Source organism: Chiloscyllium plagiosum, chromosome 26, assembly GCF_004010195.1.
Source record: "Chiloscyllium plagiosum isolate BGI_BamShark_2017 chromosome 26, ASM401019v2, whole genome shotgun sequence".
NCBI lineage: Eukaryota > Metazoa > Chordata > Chondrichthyes > Orectolobiformes > Hemiscylliidae > Chiloscyllium > Chiloscyllium plagiosum.
The window spans coordinates 13189619-13207097 of NC_057735.1; the positions used below are offsets into that span (position 1 = coordinate 13189619).

At 37.7% G+C, this 17479-nt stretch overlaps 1 protein-coding gene across 4 annotated transcripts in view; it reads right to left on the reverse strand.

Moving 5' to 3' along the window:
• Positions 1–1255: 1255 nt before the first annotated feature.
• LOC122563106 (fibroblast growth factor receptor substrate 2-like) overlaps positions 1256–17479 on the reverse strand; it is a 79542-nt gene continuing 63318 nt past the window's right edge. For 3 of the 4 annotated variants that reach the window (XM_043716536.1, XM_043716535.1, XM_043716537.1), the window contains exons 4-8: positions 14811–14997; positions 13063–13224; positions 10569–10735; positions 8545–9494; positions 1256–7094 (exon numbers count right to left, since the gene is read on the reverse strand). In XM_043716536.1, coding sequence (XP_043572471.1) covers positions 7067–7094; positions 8545–9494; positions 10569–10735; positions 13063–13224; positions 14811–14997 — 1494 coding nt within the window. In that variant the 3' untranslated portion in view covers positions 1256–7066. Of the gene's footprint in view, positions 7095–8540; positions 9495–10568; positions 10736–13062; positions 13225–14810; positions 14998–17479 lie in introns of those variants that run through there. The other variant, XM_043716538.1, reaches the window with a different exon arrangement.

Genomic DNA, 17479 nt, shown 5'->3' on the forward strand with positions numbered 1-17479 from the left:
TTCCACAAAAGTATGTTGATTCCTCTGTTACCAACTGGATTAAGACAGACAGTTAAATCCTGGCTTCAAAAAGAGCGAGTGGGCCCCAAATGCAGGGGGTCTGCCAAGAAAGAGGGAGACAGCAAGGAAAATTCCCTGCAAGTACCACTGAATTAACCAGACCTTCTTTAAACAGATCCCTTAAATCTTCTTTCACTAAAAGAAAATGTATAAAAAAAAAATACAAGCTTTTAGTCCATTTCTTTATTCTATTCGCCATTTTCAGAGGCCAATAAAGTATGATACAGCATTGCTCTTACAACATTTAATCGTTATATTTCATACATTTCCATACAGCATATAAACAAAGTATGAAATGGTGCTAGTTTGAACATAACATTTGCAGTACCGTATAATACAATGCATTTATAAACATAACCTGATTTCCATAAAACAGAAACATCCAACTTAATTGTTCATCCCTAATGGGGATCTTTATTAGTGTAGTCACTTTAATAAAGTCATAAATATTTAGAATCAGACTACAATTACTTTGACTGAAATTACAATACAATTATTCTGCTTAAGCGTACCTACAGTTTTCCTAAGGAACACTAGGCCATTAATTGCATTTAACCCTTCCTTATCCATAAAGTCACAAACAGCGATGAAAATGTTGATGTTTGTTAGGATACCGATACTCAGTTGAAACAGGTAACTGGTTATTGGGCTTAACCTTTATTAAACAGAGTGATAATACCTTTTTAATAAAAAGCATGTGTAGCTTTCACAATGTTGCCATAGTGCAGAAGTCATCAGTATTTTGGAAAAAAAGATGTGCAAAATCGTGACAGCAATCAAATCCTACTTGACTAAATTATAAATGGTTACAATCCAACCAGATTATTCACTGGTTAATGATCAATTTATCAAATTAAGCAGCTCTGAATAATTTGTACCACAATCCTCTATGAATTCATGAAGTAGGTTCGAATACTTCATGGATTGGAAAGGGTTAAAAACAGTCCATAAACTCATGAATATCACAGCTCAGGAAATAAGATAATCACAGAATTTACAAATGCCACCACAGTTCCTTGCAAGTAAAAAACAAATTATTGGCAAATGTGAAATTAACTGATTTATTGCAGCCTGGTAGATCTGGTAGCAGAATTGGTCACAGATACAAGCAAATGGAACCACAGGATTAAGATTGGAAATGGGATTTAAATTTATATGTTCATGTAATTCTGAATCATAACTTGTGTACAGAAACTTAGGAAAATAAATGTCACAAACATCCAGTTTGTTAAAATTAAGACAACAATTAACAAAGCAAGTCTACAAAACCTGGGTGCACGCAAAAGGTCTAAAAAGTCAGGTACCTATCTCAGGATGCCAATACAATTTGATCACATTCTTACTTGGAGACTGGACAAATCTAGTAGCACTGTTAAATGTAATTTTTCTTCAAAAGAGAGTGTATAGGAAGTTCTACTGGGACTCCCTGTTTGAGAATGTTAATGCCGACTGATAGCTAAGGTACAAGTTTGGGAAATGAACTCCTTCTGCATCAAAAAATACTTAAGGAATGCAGAAAATGTGCTCCCTGCATAAAGCAAAAAAAAAGTTCATTTTTTGTTCTGAGTATAATATTTTTTCCAAGTAGCAACAGTTCAGCTCAGATAGCAGTTCTTTGGGTGTAATGAGTTCTGTGTACATTCAGAAAATCCTGTGATTACCTTCCTCTGTACCTTGGTAAAGCTCACAGAAGCAGACAATATACAGCAGCATCCAAGGACATCTACGTACCTAAGTGCAGTACACAAAATACTTCTACAAAACTGCCAGCAAATCAGCACATGCAGAGAAATGAAGAAGTTTAAGACATTGACAAGTATGGCCTGAAACCTGCTAGGAGTATTTATTCATGAAACTTTACACAATAGTTGGCGGGAAGGTATCCCACTGAAATTTAAAAGTAACTGTGCAATGAAATTCGCGCGATTGCATTTGTGACTACAGGCATCTAGATGCCACCATCAGGTTGATAGTGGCACTTCAAATCAAATCGTATGCAATCTCTACAAAGTACATTGAAATTACCAGACTTAAATACTTCCATTAAAGTCCCAGCATTTTTTGAAAAACACTTTCAGTGTGTCATAGTCACCAGTGCTGAAGAATGAAACCACTTTCCACTTTTACATTTGTGGCAATACCAATGATTCAAGGCTAAATAGCAGAGTTTCATGAATGTTTGACCCCTACAGCAGATATGTAGCCAAATACGGCAGCATTTAAGAATCTCGATTCCACCAAAATATCTTACTAGCTTAGTGATAAGGCACTTCCTTCTCACCTCTGTAATTTTACAGATTTAGTCAGGCAAAAACCTTACATTCCAAACATATTTGTAATATTTGAATCTTGGCATTAGTAGCATCTGACTTCTAATATACCCACCTTCCCAAACACAAAATGAAAACACTAATTGCACTACTTAGAAAAACAGACACCTGCTACCAGCCAATCCATATGGCAACTTAGGCACTTGAGCTGTAAAAGAATCTTCAGTGCTAATCTGTAAACACAACTGTAATCAGCAGTCTCAGTGACTGATCAGAGGTCAAAATTCTTCCTTTTAAAAAAATGGGCACAGGAGATGAAGTGGCCTTCTAAATGATTTAGTAAGAGATAACTTGAAATTTAAATTAAAAACACATTACATCTTGCTAACTCAAGTTGCAGAGGAAATATCACAGCCAGTACTTTAAGGCTAATATTGTACAACTTGAAGCTACAAATGCTGTAGATCTGGCCAAGCCAGGAATAATGAGGAGATGCAATGATACTTGGCTTTTATCCTTCATTTTTAACATCCATGTTGATGTTAACTGCATGGTTTTGGATTACAAGAGAGCTGGTGGAAAACCCCGAATAAAAATTCAGACAGCACAATAATCTCTTAAATAATAACTGCTCTTGGCTTAGAGTGCTGTAAGGGATCTGTAGTTTGAGCAGAACAACAATGGACAGAATGCAAGTCCCAGTGTCAACTAGCATTTGATCTCCATACCTACCAATTGGTTAGATCAATTTGTGGCTGCAGTGCAGACCAGAGCAGTGCTCTCTCACCCTAGGCATCTAGATTCAAACCTCAAGTTTAAGGCCATAAATTAAAAGAAAACAAAGAAATTCTGACTAGTCTTCATTCAATTTCCAGTTGGAATCTGGTGCTCAACAATCAACATTAATCTGGTACAGATTAGAAATTTTCATCTAAGACAAACCAAGAAAGACTGTTACAGAACTCAAATTGTTGCAGTTCAGGACTTAAGAACCATGCTTATTTTCAAATTTGTTTTGAGCTATGCCCGACCCAAGAGTGCAAAAGAGGATACAAAGTGGAAAAAGTGAATTTCATTCTTTAGCCCTGTTATACCTCACCCTGATGAGTACACATACATACAGAAGATAATACTGTGAAGCCATTTATTTGGCGACTGAAGTTCAAAAGTTGTGCACAGAACTGGTGTAGTTCAAATTCAGTGCAAAGGACAAAATCCCTCACAGCCATGGTGAACAATACAGATAATCCTGAAATGAACATACAAATAACAAAGGCCACGTATATTTGTTGAGTGGAAGTCAGCTTAATCTGTTTAGAAACTAAAAATTGCCAATTGCACCCAACATCATAAAAAACAAATACAATTTGGCAACTCCTAGTTTTCAAAAGATGTGTTCACAAACATTTCAAAGCTGCAATATATTCTAACACTTGCTAAAACAATACAAAAATAGTCAAACACACACAATGTATAACTGGACAACTTAAGCCCCCATTATTATACAATATTGTCAACACTAATCTCTATTTGTAGAGCAGAGTTAACTGTAAACTAATCTATAACAATACTTCAGTTCCATCTAGTGGTATGCTGGGGTAGTGAGTAATTTGAAATCCCATTCACTAGCTCTTCGTGACCTGGTTTCCTCCTGTCAGTTCTCCTATTTAAAAGATACTGATTCTATTCTAATTAATCAGATGAGATTTGACAGTGAACATGTTAGTTCACTTTGGGAGACAGAGAACAACCACAACTAAGTCCAAACTTGTCTTCTGGCATTCTTACATGCACATCAGCAGCAAGGGTCACTGGACAGCAAAGTTTAGTAACAGTGGCCACTTTTATCTTACATTTTTCCTTAAACCCAGAAGCACCGAGGACAATTACCCCAACTGAATTAGGTGACAGACCCGATAACCAGATAGTCATTGTATTACTTCACTAGGTCACTTGAGGAGCACAGCATGTACTCCACTTTGTGTTCTACACCATTACGTTGGAATTATTTTAGGATTCCCAAGCATTTCCCCTCATAAATGAGTAACATGTAGACTATCTTTTAACTGTTAAACCAGCAAACTACACGGGTATCATGTGGGCATAGCTCAGTAGTACTTTGACTTTCTTTGCTCTGCCTAGAAAAATTTCATTTATTTGCACAGCTAACCAAGTCTAGGATGAATGACTGCTTTGTGCAAAGTCAATTTTCAGCCCAAATCTCATTCATATTCTACTGTTTCTACACATGCCACAGGCAGGCATAATTTTCAGGTGAAAATATGATCATTGCATAACGGAAACAAGTTCAGTAATATTTTCTTCTAAATTCTTCTTGATAATTGGAGTAATTTGTTATAAAATATCCATAGAACAAGAATAAGTTAGAGTGCTACACCATCCATATCTGATCATCATGGCAGCTGTAAATTCATAGTAGGGGCTCTTGTGGTGCAGTGGTAGAGCAGTTGCAGTGGTAGCCAACTTCAAGTACCACCTGCTCCAGAGGTGAAAATATCTAATTTCAAAATGGGGGTAGGTAGCATCGTTGTTAAAGGAATTAAGCAAAGTCTTTTCTATCTGAAAAACAAATGCAATTAACTCCAGGAATGTCATATGAATCAATAAAATTCAACAACGGTCAACTTTGCAATGAGTTTTAAAACAAAGAGGTTTACACATCAAATATATTTAAAAGATTTGTGATTTAAAACTGACAGTTGAAGATATTCAAGCATCAAATCAGAACACTTAATGACAAGTGTCATTTCCAGTTTATAAAGGACATCTTGAGGATGCAAGGATGCCCTGCATTCTTTTTCATAGCTATTACACACATCAAGTTGCTCCCAGCAAATTCAAAACATGAGAAATATACTGCAGCTTTGAAAGTTGTAATGGGAAAGCCAAGCAAAACATAAATGTCAGGCTATACGATCATGTGCAGGAAGTTAGTACAGTATATGCATTCCCACACATCTCAGCAGAAACACTTATGGTCAAACACTCTTGTACTCACATTGTTGGATCAAAATGTGAAATACAAGCTGAAGAAAGAATTATGGTGATTTTTGTTTAACTACAGCCAAAGTACAACATACAAATAATTAATTTTAAAGTTCTAACAATCAAAAGGAACAAGCAAGTCTCAGTGTAAACAAAGGCACCAGACAGACTGGATTTTGTTAAACACTACATCACCTTATCTCATGCTTGGAGGGTTGGCACTTTTTTGGCACATTTCATAATGTTTTATAACCCTGAAAATGTCAAGATTTAATTATAGAATGAGAAATAAGAGTTAAGGATGTTCAATATAAATTGCAGAAATTCAGTTCGATGAATTAACACCTTTTGATGGAAGATTTATTCATACAACCTGTATAAGGGAACAGAACACACTTTCAAATATAGAGTGCTCCCACACACAACCCCTTATGTAATAGTGGGAAAAGGACTAAATATCTGGGGTATTTTCCTTTCTGATTTAGAGTAGGTATACTGGAAACTGGAGAAAACTGAAATCTCATTACACATCAGTACTAATTCTACTGTAGAAATTACTGCTATTTAATCATTTGCTCACTTCAAATTTCAAGTTATAGCTTGGATCACTAATTCTTATCTGAAGAAACAGGTTTAAATACTTCAAAACATTAGGTTGCAACATTTTTATACAACTGCAAGTGCCTTTCAAGTCAAAGTTATCTCGCCAATTCTTTTTTGCTGCTTTTCCATTTCTCACTTTGTCTTCTATTCTCACAAGTTACTGATGAGCAAGTCAGTAGACAAGAACTCAGTCTACTCAGTCTCAGTATTTGAAAGTGATCACTATTTAAGTGTAAGAACTCAGCAAAGTGTTCTACCTTGAAGGAGGACATCTGAGCCAGAAATCATATTTCACCTGAAATCCATGCATACACCCTTTCTCAGGGTGCCATGAGACTGAAGTCAGAAATGGTGTTGCTGGCTTTTCTCCCCTTCCCAAACCAACCACTGTCACTATAGAAATCAGACAATTCAACCAGGTTGAACTGTTAACTTTCCTACTAGGTACAGATTAGCCACCCACTAGATAAACCTAAAGGCATTAATGCAATTATTACATTTGTGCTATGGCAATTTTATCAACATGAATGGACCATTTCAGAATCTCAACCAGCTGACCTTGATTTTGATTCTTTTGTTGATAATAAAGCAAAAGCATTTCCAATGAGTAGCCCCCCTTTGAAATTTGTAGCAAACATCCTTACTCCTTTGACAGTTGTTCCTCTGAGCTAAACTGTGTAGTTTTACATCTTTCACTACACAATGCACAGTAAAACAATGTTGGCTGATGCATAGCAATGACTGTCAGCAAACACCTTAAACAGCCTCCCGACATCTGGATCAAAGAGACAGTATCTGTTTTCACGGGTCTACACACGGTCTACTTCAAAAAAACATTAAAAAGGCCATATCAAAAAAACCATTTCGTAAAGCAAATGATCCCATTTTCCTTTTGAAATTAGCAGCCCATCAAGCTTAATATCATGAACAAAGGATCACTGCAGGAATGTAATAACAAGTTAAAGTCTTGTTATTCCTGTGTATTTAGGACCTTTTAAACAGAGACCATCCCTTTAAAAAAAAGGCAAAGTTTTGCTCAAAGTAGAAAATGTAGACAATAATGTACCATATTTGACACTTCAGAAGTAGAATCTTTTCTATGAATTCATTTTAATGGCAAATTATGGCTAGCAGTGGGTCCCAACAAATGAAGAGCTGAAATAAAACATAGAACAAAGGTTAAAGTCATCAACACCACTCTGATCTATTCCAGTAAAGTAACACCTGACTCAGTAAAACTATATTTAACTTCGGCTTTCCCTGCAACATCCCACCTTGCAAAACACTCTACAGATCCTGCAAGAACATGTCAATGCCCAAAGAAAAACACAAAAGGTGTTTTCCCTGATGCTTTAAACACCAAAAAGAAACAAAACACAGAGCATGACTTTGAAAATAATGACTGACATAGTTTTGTGAAAGACAGCTAGGATTGGGACTTCCCGTTCCGGTTAAATAAACCTTGCTTATTTAAATAGACCCAGAAAGAATTTTACAGATATTAGCTGTTAACACTTCCTTTCACAGACTACATGAGAATGGCCAGCCAAGTAAGGTATTTATGGGGGACCTGTATCAGAGGATAAATCACTGCCCCCAAGAGAGGGGTAGAAAATAAAGAGGGTAAATAATACGGCCATGTTTGTATTAAATGCCTCCTAACTTAAATGATTATGATGTTCTTACTCAATTATAATGCAACTATTTAACTAATTCAATAACGCTCATGTTTTAAAATTCCTAACAGACCCAACAAGGAATGATCATACAGTTTTCAAAATAAAACCTCTTCTGTATAGCTGGCTGATTATAACAGTTACATCAATTACATGGGGCTCCTCTCATAGCTCAATGGGTAAATTCATCCCATTGCTTATTCCTAAGCCAAAAAAAACACCCAAATGCAAATCAACACAGGGCAACCTGTGGACCTTCCACACCCAAAACCTACAAGGGTAGGGTTCCATGATTGTACACTGGGGTCACTACATAAAGTTGAAACTTTGACCAGGGAAACCATTTGGATACTGAGTGCTTGGTAAAATTGTAGCGTTTCTTTTAAATGCAGCATATTGAAATATCAATCACTTTTGGCATTATAATAACATTTCTGCAGACTTGTATCTATATTTTATTATGCGTGGTTTCAACAGACCAATTGGAGGTGTCGGTGGTGTTTGTTTGGGATGACACTGCTGAAACCCTGTAACCCTACTTTTCTCTTTACTGTAGCTTAGTATCCCATTGGGCATTTCATAATTTCACTTTCCTTTTTTTTTAAAAGAAAAGGACGGAAAGCATCCAATTCCTGATTTAATCCTTGATCTTTGTGAATCAGCTGACCGAGGCAGGGGAGGCTGTGGGTTCATTAAAGTTAAAAATCACCATGGGTTTCCATCATTGATTGTTTCTATCAGAAATTGGGCACAGGTGAGCAAAAAGGTTCAGATATGTTGCATCTCATTGTAAAGTAGCAGCTCAGAATCATGCAGGAAGCATGGCAACTTGCAGTACAGCAACAATTCTAATAAAGGACTAGTATCTCAAACTGAACAGGAAGCTATAAATACCAATATCCAAAAGGACAAAAATCGCTAATGCTTACAATGGCAGATCTGTACTGTTGTGCCTCGTCTTCCTTGATGTCCCATCGTCCCTTGGTAGTGCTTTTTGCAAACTGGACATAGCAGCTGTCTTTTTAATGTCTATCACAGCGTAAAATTCAGTCCTACGTGTTGGTGTTGGCGGAACAGGAGTGTTGGGCATTTTGGGAGTCTGAGGGTTATCCGAGTCACTCCCACCCTCCAGATCCACTTGGATGTAATTTAATTGCCTTTGTTCAGGGCATGGACGCTTAAAGTCAAAGCTGAAGACATTTGGGGTGCAATCCCGCCTCCGGGTAAAGTCTACTTTATGTAAACCAGGTTGAATAGTTACATTCTCAGTATTGACATAATTCCGCAGTGGGTCAAGACTATTATGGTATCCATTTTGTGGAGGGGTTCCAGGGTCACTCAAGTCCTCTTCCTCCCGCCTTTGTGTCTGACTTTCCCAAACAGGAGGTAAAGAGGGCAGATTTTCATAGTTCAGCATGGCTGTCTTCCTAGGTGCACAGTTGTTCAGGTTCTGGCCATCCCCACCCACCTTGAGCCGTCCTCGTCGTAACCCTGTGCCAGCAGACACAAGGAAACCATTGATATTCTCATATGTCATTTTATTGTTGGACCCACATGCCATGCTGTGTTCATCACCTTCGTGGACATTATCTCGGTCCATAAAATTCAAGCCACCGCCACAATATTCTATGTGATCTTTCTGTCTCTCTATTTTTTCACGCTCCATTATTCGTTTTTGAACTGGTGTTGGTCCTAAGACAAACTTGACCTCCCCCGGCTGCAGGAGGACTTGAGGAGTTCTGTCCTCCGTTGCAGGACAGTGATTTACATGGCTTCGCATCATTTCAGAGACAGATGACCGTGCCTCTGTCACACCATGAACACAAAGTCTTTTCTTCCGCTCTTCATCAACATTGGATGTATTCACATATGTGTGAATCTGTTACAAAAAACAAAAGAGATCACAAGACACTGCTGAACAATATAGGTGGTAAGTAATTGTAAGCATTACTAAATTTAATCAGACGTGCACATGGATCAAACAGTTCTACAATTAATGGAGTGAATAAAATAATTTGAAATTACCAAATATTAGTCTAATACAATCTCTTTCAGCTCAACTGAACAGATTCTCCAACCACATATCTCCTCTATTGTCTATTAACAAGAGAATAGTATGATATTCCTTAATTTTAACGAATTTAAAAAAGTCAATAATTTCTCAGAATCAATCATCTGCCTTGTGTCCTAAAAATCAATTACTATGTTGTGAAGTCAGTTTGAGCAGTATAATAGTGGAATTCTATTACTTTCTATCTTGAGCAATTTGGTTAGGTTAGTAGCATAAAGGATAGCTTAATATTTCATCTTTCCAAAGAAAACCTATCATATTGCTTAACACTTCTAAAATTAAATTGTCACTGATAAAGCACACCATTTAACAATGAAATTACGTTCCTGAATCAAATAATACTTCAGAATTTTAATGCCGAGCAATTTTGTTAATTTTATATGAATCTACTCTGATGACAAGGCAATAGCCCAGATAAATACTTCTTTGTAACTAACCAACCACTTTGTTATTTCTATGAATTATGTGCAATGTAAGATCCCTATGCAGTGTGACAGCTCCAGAACATCCTGGGCTTAAAATAATTGCCAGAACGTAGCACTACAAAAATTAAACTTCAATTCAAATTAAGAAAATGTCAGCATGAGAACTTTAATAGGTATAAAACTACACAGCTCCAGAGGTGACTGCTGCAGTAGAACTACTAAATTCTGATCACTTTTCCAAGGAAATCAGTCGTAAATCCTCTTCACAGCAAAGTTTCTCATTCCTGCAACAATTCTTGTAAACCTCTTCTGCACTTCATCCATTGCATTCACATCTTTCCTAAAGTGTGGCATCCAAAACTGTACACAATACTCCAGCTGATGTGTATTAGCACCTTGGACATGGTGGAACTTTCAACATGTGAATTCAGATGGTCGTAATTAGATGTGCACGTACCTGATCATCACCACCTACAATTAAAGGATGTGTAGAATCTTCGCCCACTGAGGAGAGACGTGTGCTTCCTATAGAGGGATGCCTAGTTGATGGGTGAGAAGAGCCATCACCCATTTGTGGATAACAAGGGAATCCATTTGAAAATCCTGGCACAGCAAATCCAGGGGCTGAAAGAATTATTTTGACTCAGCTTTAATTTTGCAAGTTAAATTCCATATTCACATTAACAAACTATCACAAATTACCATTTTTAGCTCCATATTGATCCCTTCACCACTAAACTTTTCACAATCATGGGAAGAACACCGGACCCCTTCCAAGAAACTCAACAGAAAGTTCATTTTCAAAATACCCCAAGAGTCACACAAGTATCAATGCAACAAATATTTGAAATATGACAAATACAGATCAGTTTTCTACAAAGAAACAAAAGCCATAGAATGAAATGGTGTGGTATAGACAGTCAAAAAAGGAATCTCCTCTGTACTTTTTTTCTGCCTCCTCTTCTTTTTGTATCCATCCTTGTAAACAACTGAAGTTACTTACAAACTTAGTCAAGCTTTTGCTATTCCACTGACCACAATGTTTCTGAACTCGTTCATTTGCTCGAGTAATCCCTCACTCCACCCCTGATGACTTTGTGTGCAAAAGATTTAGTCTCACTCACCCCAGTCAGCCCCACTTGTTATGGTTCCCAACTCTGCTTCCATAAGGGATTGGCACTTCAATCTATTCATAAAATAGTTAGCCACTTATCCAATCAAATTGAGACAAGAAAGCCTTTATTTCCTCTGCTAAACTATTCACCACAGCTGGATAGCAAAGACAATCATCAGCTTATTTTCACCAATACTAAATTTCAGTATAAACACATCTCTTCTATATCCTTCCAGCTTCAAGTCCAATCATTGTAACAAGTGTGTGGACTTTGTCATCAGTTGCTTATGCTACCCACCCTCATGTTCCCATTATGAACCAAGCCACATCTCCTTCTGGAACCAAACCCCACCCCCTCCCACAGGCTGAACTTGTAATTTTCTTTAATTTCCTTCTCATCTTCCCTTCAGCCCTCTTTAAATTCATATTTCACAGGGTGTACTTCATAATCCTTTGATGTATTCTTACTAAATTGCTGATTACCAACATCCCTTCCTAGCCCTCATGCCAGCTGAGACTGCAAACATTTCCCTCTTTAAATATTGGAGCAACCCCTCCCTGATACTTAAAAACTGAAGTTGCTACCCTCCTCTACTTCTTTGTTGTTATAAACTAACAGCCTCACTTCCAATTCCCCAAATTCTTAAATATTGTACACCTCCTAACTCACTACCCATCCTTTGCACAGATTCCCATGTTTATCACTCTCACCAAGTTTGCAACCTGTGACAAGCACAAAAATATGTCCAACAAAGTATCACAAATGAGAGCCACACAAATGTAGTGCCATTAATCCCTTCCTTTTCCCATCTGGAGCCTTCAAGACAGTTAACCTTATCGTTCTCATCCAATGGTCTTCTACTGTCCAGCTCTATGAGACTTACGCTTGGTTACACGCTCAATATCATAACTGTAGCTACAGAAGCAACAGGAACTTTTTTTTTCATTTCTATATCCCGACCACTGTAACAACTATATTCCTGGGCTTCTCTTATTCTTCATTACAATGTGGCCCTTTGCAAAGTCATCCAGACACAGGATCAGCTTTCATTCATACACAGATTACACTCAATTTTATGCTCTACCATCATATCGGTGCGCCATTAATTCTGGCCTTTTTAGAATCCAATTTTAATTTCTCCACAATTGCTGGCTACCTCGGCTCTAAGTTCTGGAACTGTTTCATGAGACTCTGCCTCATTCCTCCTTAGATCCTCCTTCTTTGACTAAGCTTGGCTATCTATGACAGTTTCTTATGTGGCTCAAGTCAAAGTTTTCATTATAATTACTCATTTTATTACAAGGAAGACACTATATAAATAAAAGGTGGTGCTGTTGTTGCCTCAGTCTCATCATATTGCTCATTCAACATCCTCGACATCCATCCTCCATAAAACTCAACTTTCCCAACATTCTTCTGACTTGGTCTTTTTCTGCATTCCTTTACCTCACCATCAGTGAGCATGCCTTCAGCCAGTTAGGCCTCACCTTCCAAACTTTGTTCAGTTAATCCTCCATTGCTCAATGTCTCTCTTCTCCCATAACCTTCCCCCCTGAAAAATCAACCTCTTAAGTAAAACTTCACCTTATCACCCGTCGCAATCTCTCTTCTTTGGGTTTATAGTCGCAGTATGAAGACAACCTCTGAAGCACCTGGGGACATTGGTTATTCATCAAGAGCGCTACATCAATGCAATTTGTTTTAATTAAGTCGTTAGCCAACATGGCATTAGTGTTATCATAGGAAATATAATAATATTTATCCACTACAACTTATCCAATAACATCTTTTCTTTCAAATCCAACAAACAAATACGTATTTTCCTCAACTACTCACTGGTTGGCGTCTGAGGTGTCCTCGGTAGATCAAGTTCTGTTGGATGAGTGTTTCTTGATATCATCATGGGCTCCTCAACTACATTAATACTGTTACACTGCATGATCTCCTGGAGAAGGTTAAAGATCTCCTCAGCACGTGCACACTTGAAGGCGAAAATGCCTGCAAATGAAGTAACAAACAGTTGCTGCATAAAGAGGCATTCAAAATAAAGACAGAAAAAGGGTTGTATTGTTTTAAGATTTTTCTCAATGACATCCAGGACCACTTTGATGGGTTCACCGCGTGAATTCTGCCAGTATCTTCTGTGAAGTTTTGTAAATTTCATACACGGCAAAACTCAGCTGCTTATACCCAGCAAAAAAAAAAGGATTGAATCCAGCTGTTTACAAACACTAACGTTAAGTTCTTCACTAATGAAATAGGCCAGCAATTCTTTGTACATTCGGTATAATTGCCCTGCATTTTCCTGCTATAATCTAAATCAGTATTTCAAGTTTTCTAGCAGTAACTTATAGCAAGCAGTAGGTGGTGCACAGAAGCCATTCATTTAAAATACTATTGGGCTCCCAAGAATCAAATCCTGTTGGCGAGAAATTTATTTTAATACCATTGACTAAATAAACGGAAACAGCTCAATTACATAGGGACCTTTCACAATCTAACCATGTATTCTTATAAACACTATCTTAAACTTAAAGCGTGAACACTGAAAGGCTGCAACGTGAGGAGCTGTTCAGTCTATCGCATCCATGATGGCTCTCAATAGAAGGTCAATTCATCTCAGTCACTCGATAATAATGTTCTATTCTCACCTCCTCCTACCCAACTTCACCTTCTGTTCTTTTCTCCCATCTATTTCCACACAGGTTTCCTGAATGTATCCATTTAATTAGTAAGTCAAGGTTGCACTTCAATGTGAACAATCATCGTCTCCTGGACTTTGCTTCAGCAATCAGCAAAGCCTCAACTTTTCCTGGATTAGCCAAGAGTTTTTCATCCACCGAACCCTGGGCCACACCACACCTCCCACCCACTCACTTTGTTTTGTCTTTGATGAAACAACTTGGCTAACAGTGGGGTGCAAGAGGGCATGAGACTCTGCCATTCACTGGTTGGAGTTGGTTAGGTAGACCCGATCACCTACCCCCTCTTGCTGCTTTTTACTATTAATCTTTCTGCCCAAGTCACTGAGACACAATAAATTCCCTTTGGAAGTCAAAGCCTACTCAGACAGAAATTTGGATCCTGCACTAGATTGAACAGAGTTTAGATTGAACAATATGCAAACTGCTCTTCAATGACCCAAAACATTCAGTTCTCTGGAATTTCCTTTAAGGAAAGTGGAACCTCTAATTCCCATATTTGGTTATACAGAAGAATGACAAGGCACACATCTGCCTCATCTTTCATCAAGTCAGGTAAGATAGCAAGGTGTTAAGTGGTAGTGATGAGCTCGTAATCTTCTGAACTGAGATCGCCTAATGAGGATTTTTACTTGCAATTTGGGGATTACACTCCATAGCCCTGTCTATAATGTACGAGTGCGCTACTGACCTCTGTAACCCAAAGGACTGAAGAAGTAATTCAAATTTTATTACATTGGACTCTAATTTTAACTGAAGGCTTACAAATAGTGTTCTGCTCTTCCAAAAGCGTGTGGCACGTGAGACTTGTTTAGTACATTCAAGAAGAACAGAAAAATTCTGTCACACAAACGAACAGTTCCATTGACAATTCAAACTAACCTTGCCCAGTCTGACACCTCCTTCCACTTTCAAATGAGAAGAGGTTGGAGTCATACCCATAACGCCGCAGGCAGAGATATGGCCATCTCACAGCATCTCGTTTTCTGGTGTGCAAAATTAGCTCAGAGTTGGTCAGTTCCATGATCCCAGAGCCCAGCTCATTACCATCATCATCTACGTTTGTCACCTGTGGAAAAGTAACGTTTTGAAGATACACAATAAATTATGGTGTACTTTATTATCTACCTTTTCTACAACAGTAGTTAACATTCATATGTATATTCACAATAATTACATTTTATCTTTGCACCACCTCCATTGTTCCCATTCTCTGTGTCAGGCAAAGGCATTCAAATGCTTGCCCAGCATCAAGCTGTGCAGAGTTCAAAACTAGCGAAACAAGTACAAAACCAAAGCCTTTCCACAACCTCTCAATCAGAAATTTTGCAGTTTTACCCAGGAATCCAATCCCTCTGATCAAGTAAAATGCAACAATATGCAACCTTGATGCTCAATTACAAGGCAAGTTTCCAGACTAAATAACGTGAATTTTCATCATGCTGACATCACAAACACAGCTCAATCAGAATTGGAAATTTTACTGATTCCCTTGAGCAACAATTTAGCTCTGTACTCATGCCTCAGAATTAAAAATTTCACTATAAACATGAACACAATCTACAATTGACAGTTACGTGCACCCATCAAGAGATTAATGATAACAAATTGCATCTTTACGAAATGCTAAATCTCCACACTGTCTGCTTGTCAGAGAAATTTAACCAGGTTTATTAAGGGCAGAGACATTCTTCAGTTTCAATGGAAATGATAGATTTTGGAATGCCCTCAGGGTACAAAGAGCAGTACACAAATGCAAATCTTTTCTTGCCTCCATATTAAATTTTTCAAACATCTCTTTTGCAAGACTCCCAAGCTCCAATCCAACTCTTTCATTTCTGCTCCTGCATATACGTTTGCTGCCTGTATTGAGCTCCACTGGTTTCCTAATCCATGGTACAACAATTTTGAAAATATGATTTGTGTTTACATATTATTCTATGGCCTTGCACCTCTCCACAAAAATACCACAGTCCCATATCCCTTCCATCACCCTCTAATCAGAGAGCATGACCATTGGCAGCAGAGTCTTTATCCATCTTATTGACACACATTGCATTTACATACCTAAAACTCTTAAAACAAATGCTCACTAATTTGAGGCAGCTCTTAATTTTCATGCTCATCCTTTGCTGGTTTCCTAAAAACAAGGCAGTTTAGGATATTATTCCACGTGACAAGCTTTGCCCTTGAGTTCGCTGTCAACAGGGTAAAGAGAACTCAATCCCAAAAGGAAAAGACCATAAAAATCTAACGACTTGTTTCATATGGACATCATCTTCCTCAGTGTTCATTTTATTCTGACTCTAGGGGTGACTTTTGGCATCTAGACAAAGTCTTTTATATCCAGCCACATCAAGCAAGCCGACACACAGCAAGTCAGAGGAAGGGTCACCAGACCCAAAATGTTAACTCTGATTTCTCTTCACAGATGCTGCCAGACTTGCTCAGCTTTTCCAGCAACCTCTGTTTTTGTTTCAGAGTATAAAAACACTGCTGCTCCTGCAGTTTATAAGAGGATTAAAAAAATTAGGACACAAACTGAAAAACCTTTAACAAAAAAGTTTAAAAATAGATAAACTTCATCATAATGGAGATTTTTGATATACCTTGAAGTAAAATAAAATTTTTCAGATTCAAAGAGGCGATTCAGTGGTAGTTATGACTCAGAATGCTGTTTAATGACCAGCGAAACCTTAGTTATCAATAAGCTGTCAAGGATTTCAACAGCAGGACTAACATGCATTAAAAGTGGATATCCATGTCACTGACAGTAGATTCCATATTTCCAGCTGTGGGGAGTTCAACAGGCCAGTATTCTCTAGAATTTAGATGGTTAAGGGATGATCTGATTGAAGTCTTCAGGATAATAACAGGAAAAGACAAGATAGATAAAAATGACCTATTTCCACTAGTTGGCAATTCTAGAACTAAAAGGCATAGTCTGAGAATTAGGGCCAGACCATTCACCAGAGATTTCGGAAGCACTTCTATACACAAAGGGTTCTAGGTGTTTGGAAATCTCTTCCACAAATGGCAGTGAACGCTAGATCAGTTGTTAATTTTAAATTGGAGATCATTTTTGTTAAGCAAATATATTAAGGGATATGGAGCAAAGGCAGGAGTTAGACCACTGATCAGCCATGATCTTTCTGAATGATACAGCAGCCTTGAGCAGCTCTTGTCCTTATGTTCCTATCAGAATGACCTCTGAGGATAAACAGGCAAATCAGTGCAGCAGCTTCTACATTTTCATATTTAATTATGCACATGTAAATGCCCAAAGTTGCAGTCATTTTCTTGAGGTCATTATGTTCAGGTGTCTAAACCAAAGCAGCTTGTCCATTTACATAACCAAGCAGTTCTGTTCTATTATTTTAGTTACTAATTTGTTGGATTGCAAATCTACAGACACATGAAATTCAATAGCCTCAACTAATGTATAAACACCTAAATGGTGCAGCAAGTTAGGCCAGTACCCACTATTTGAAATCTATGCTAAAAAAACCAAACAAACTTCAGGACTGGCCCTCAAGTGACCCATTAAACAA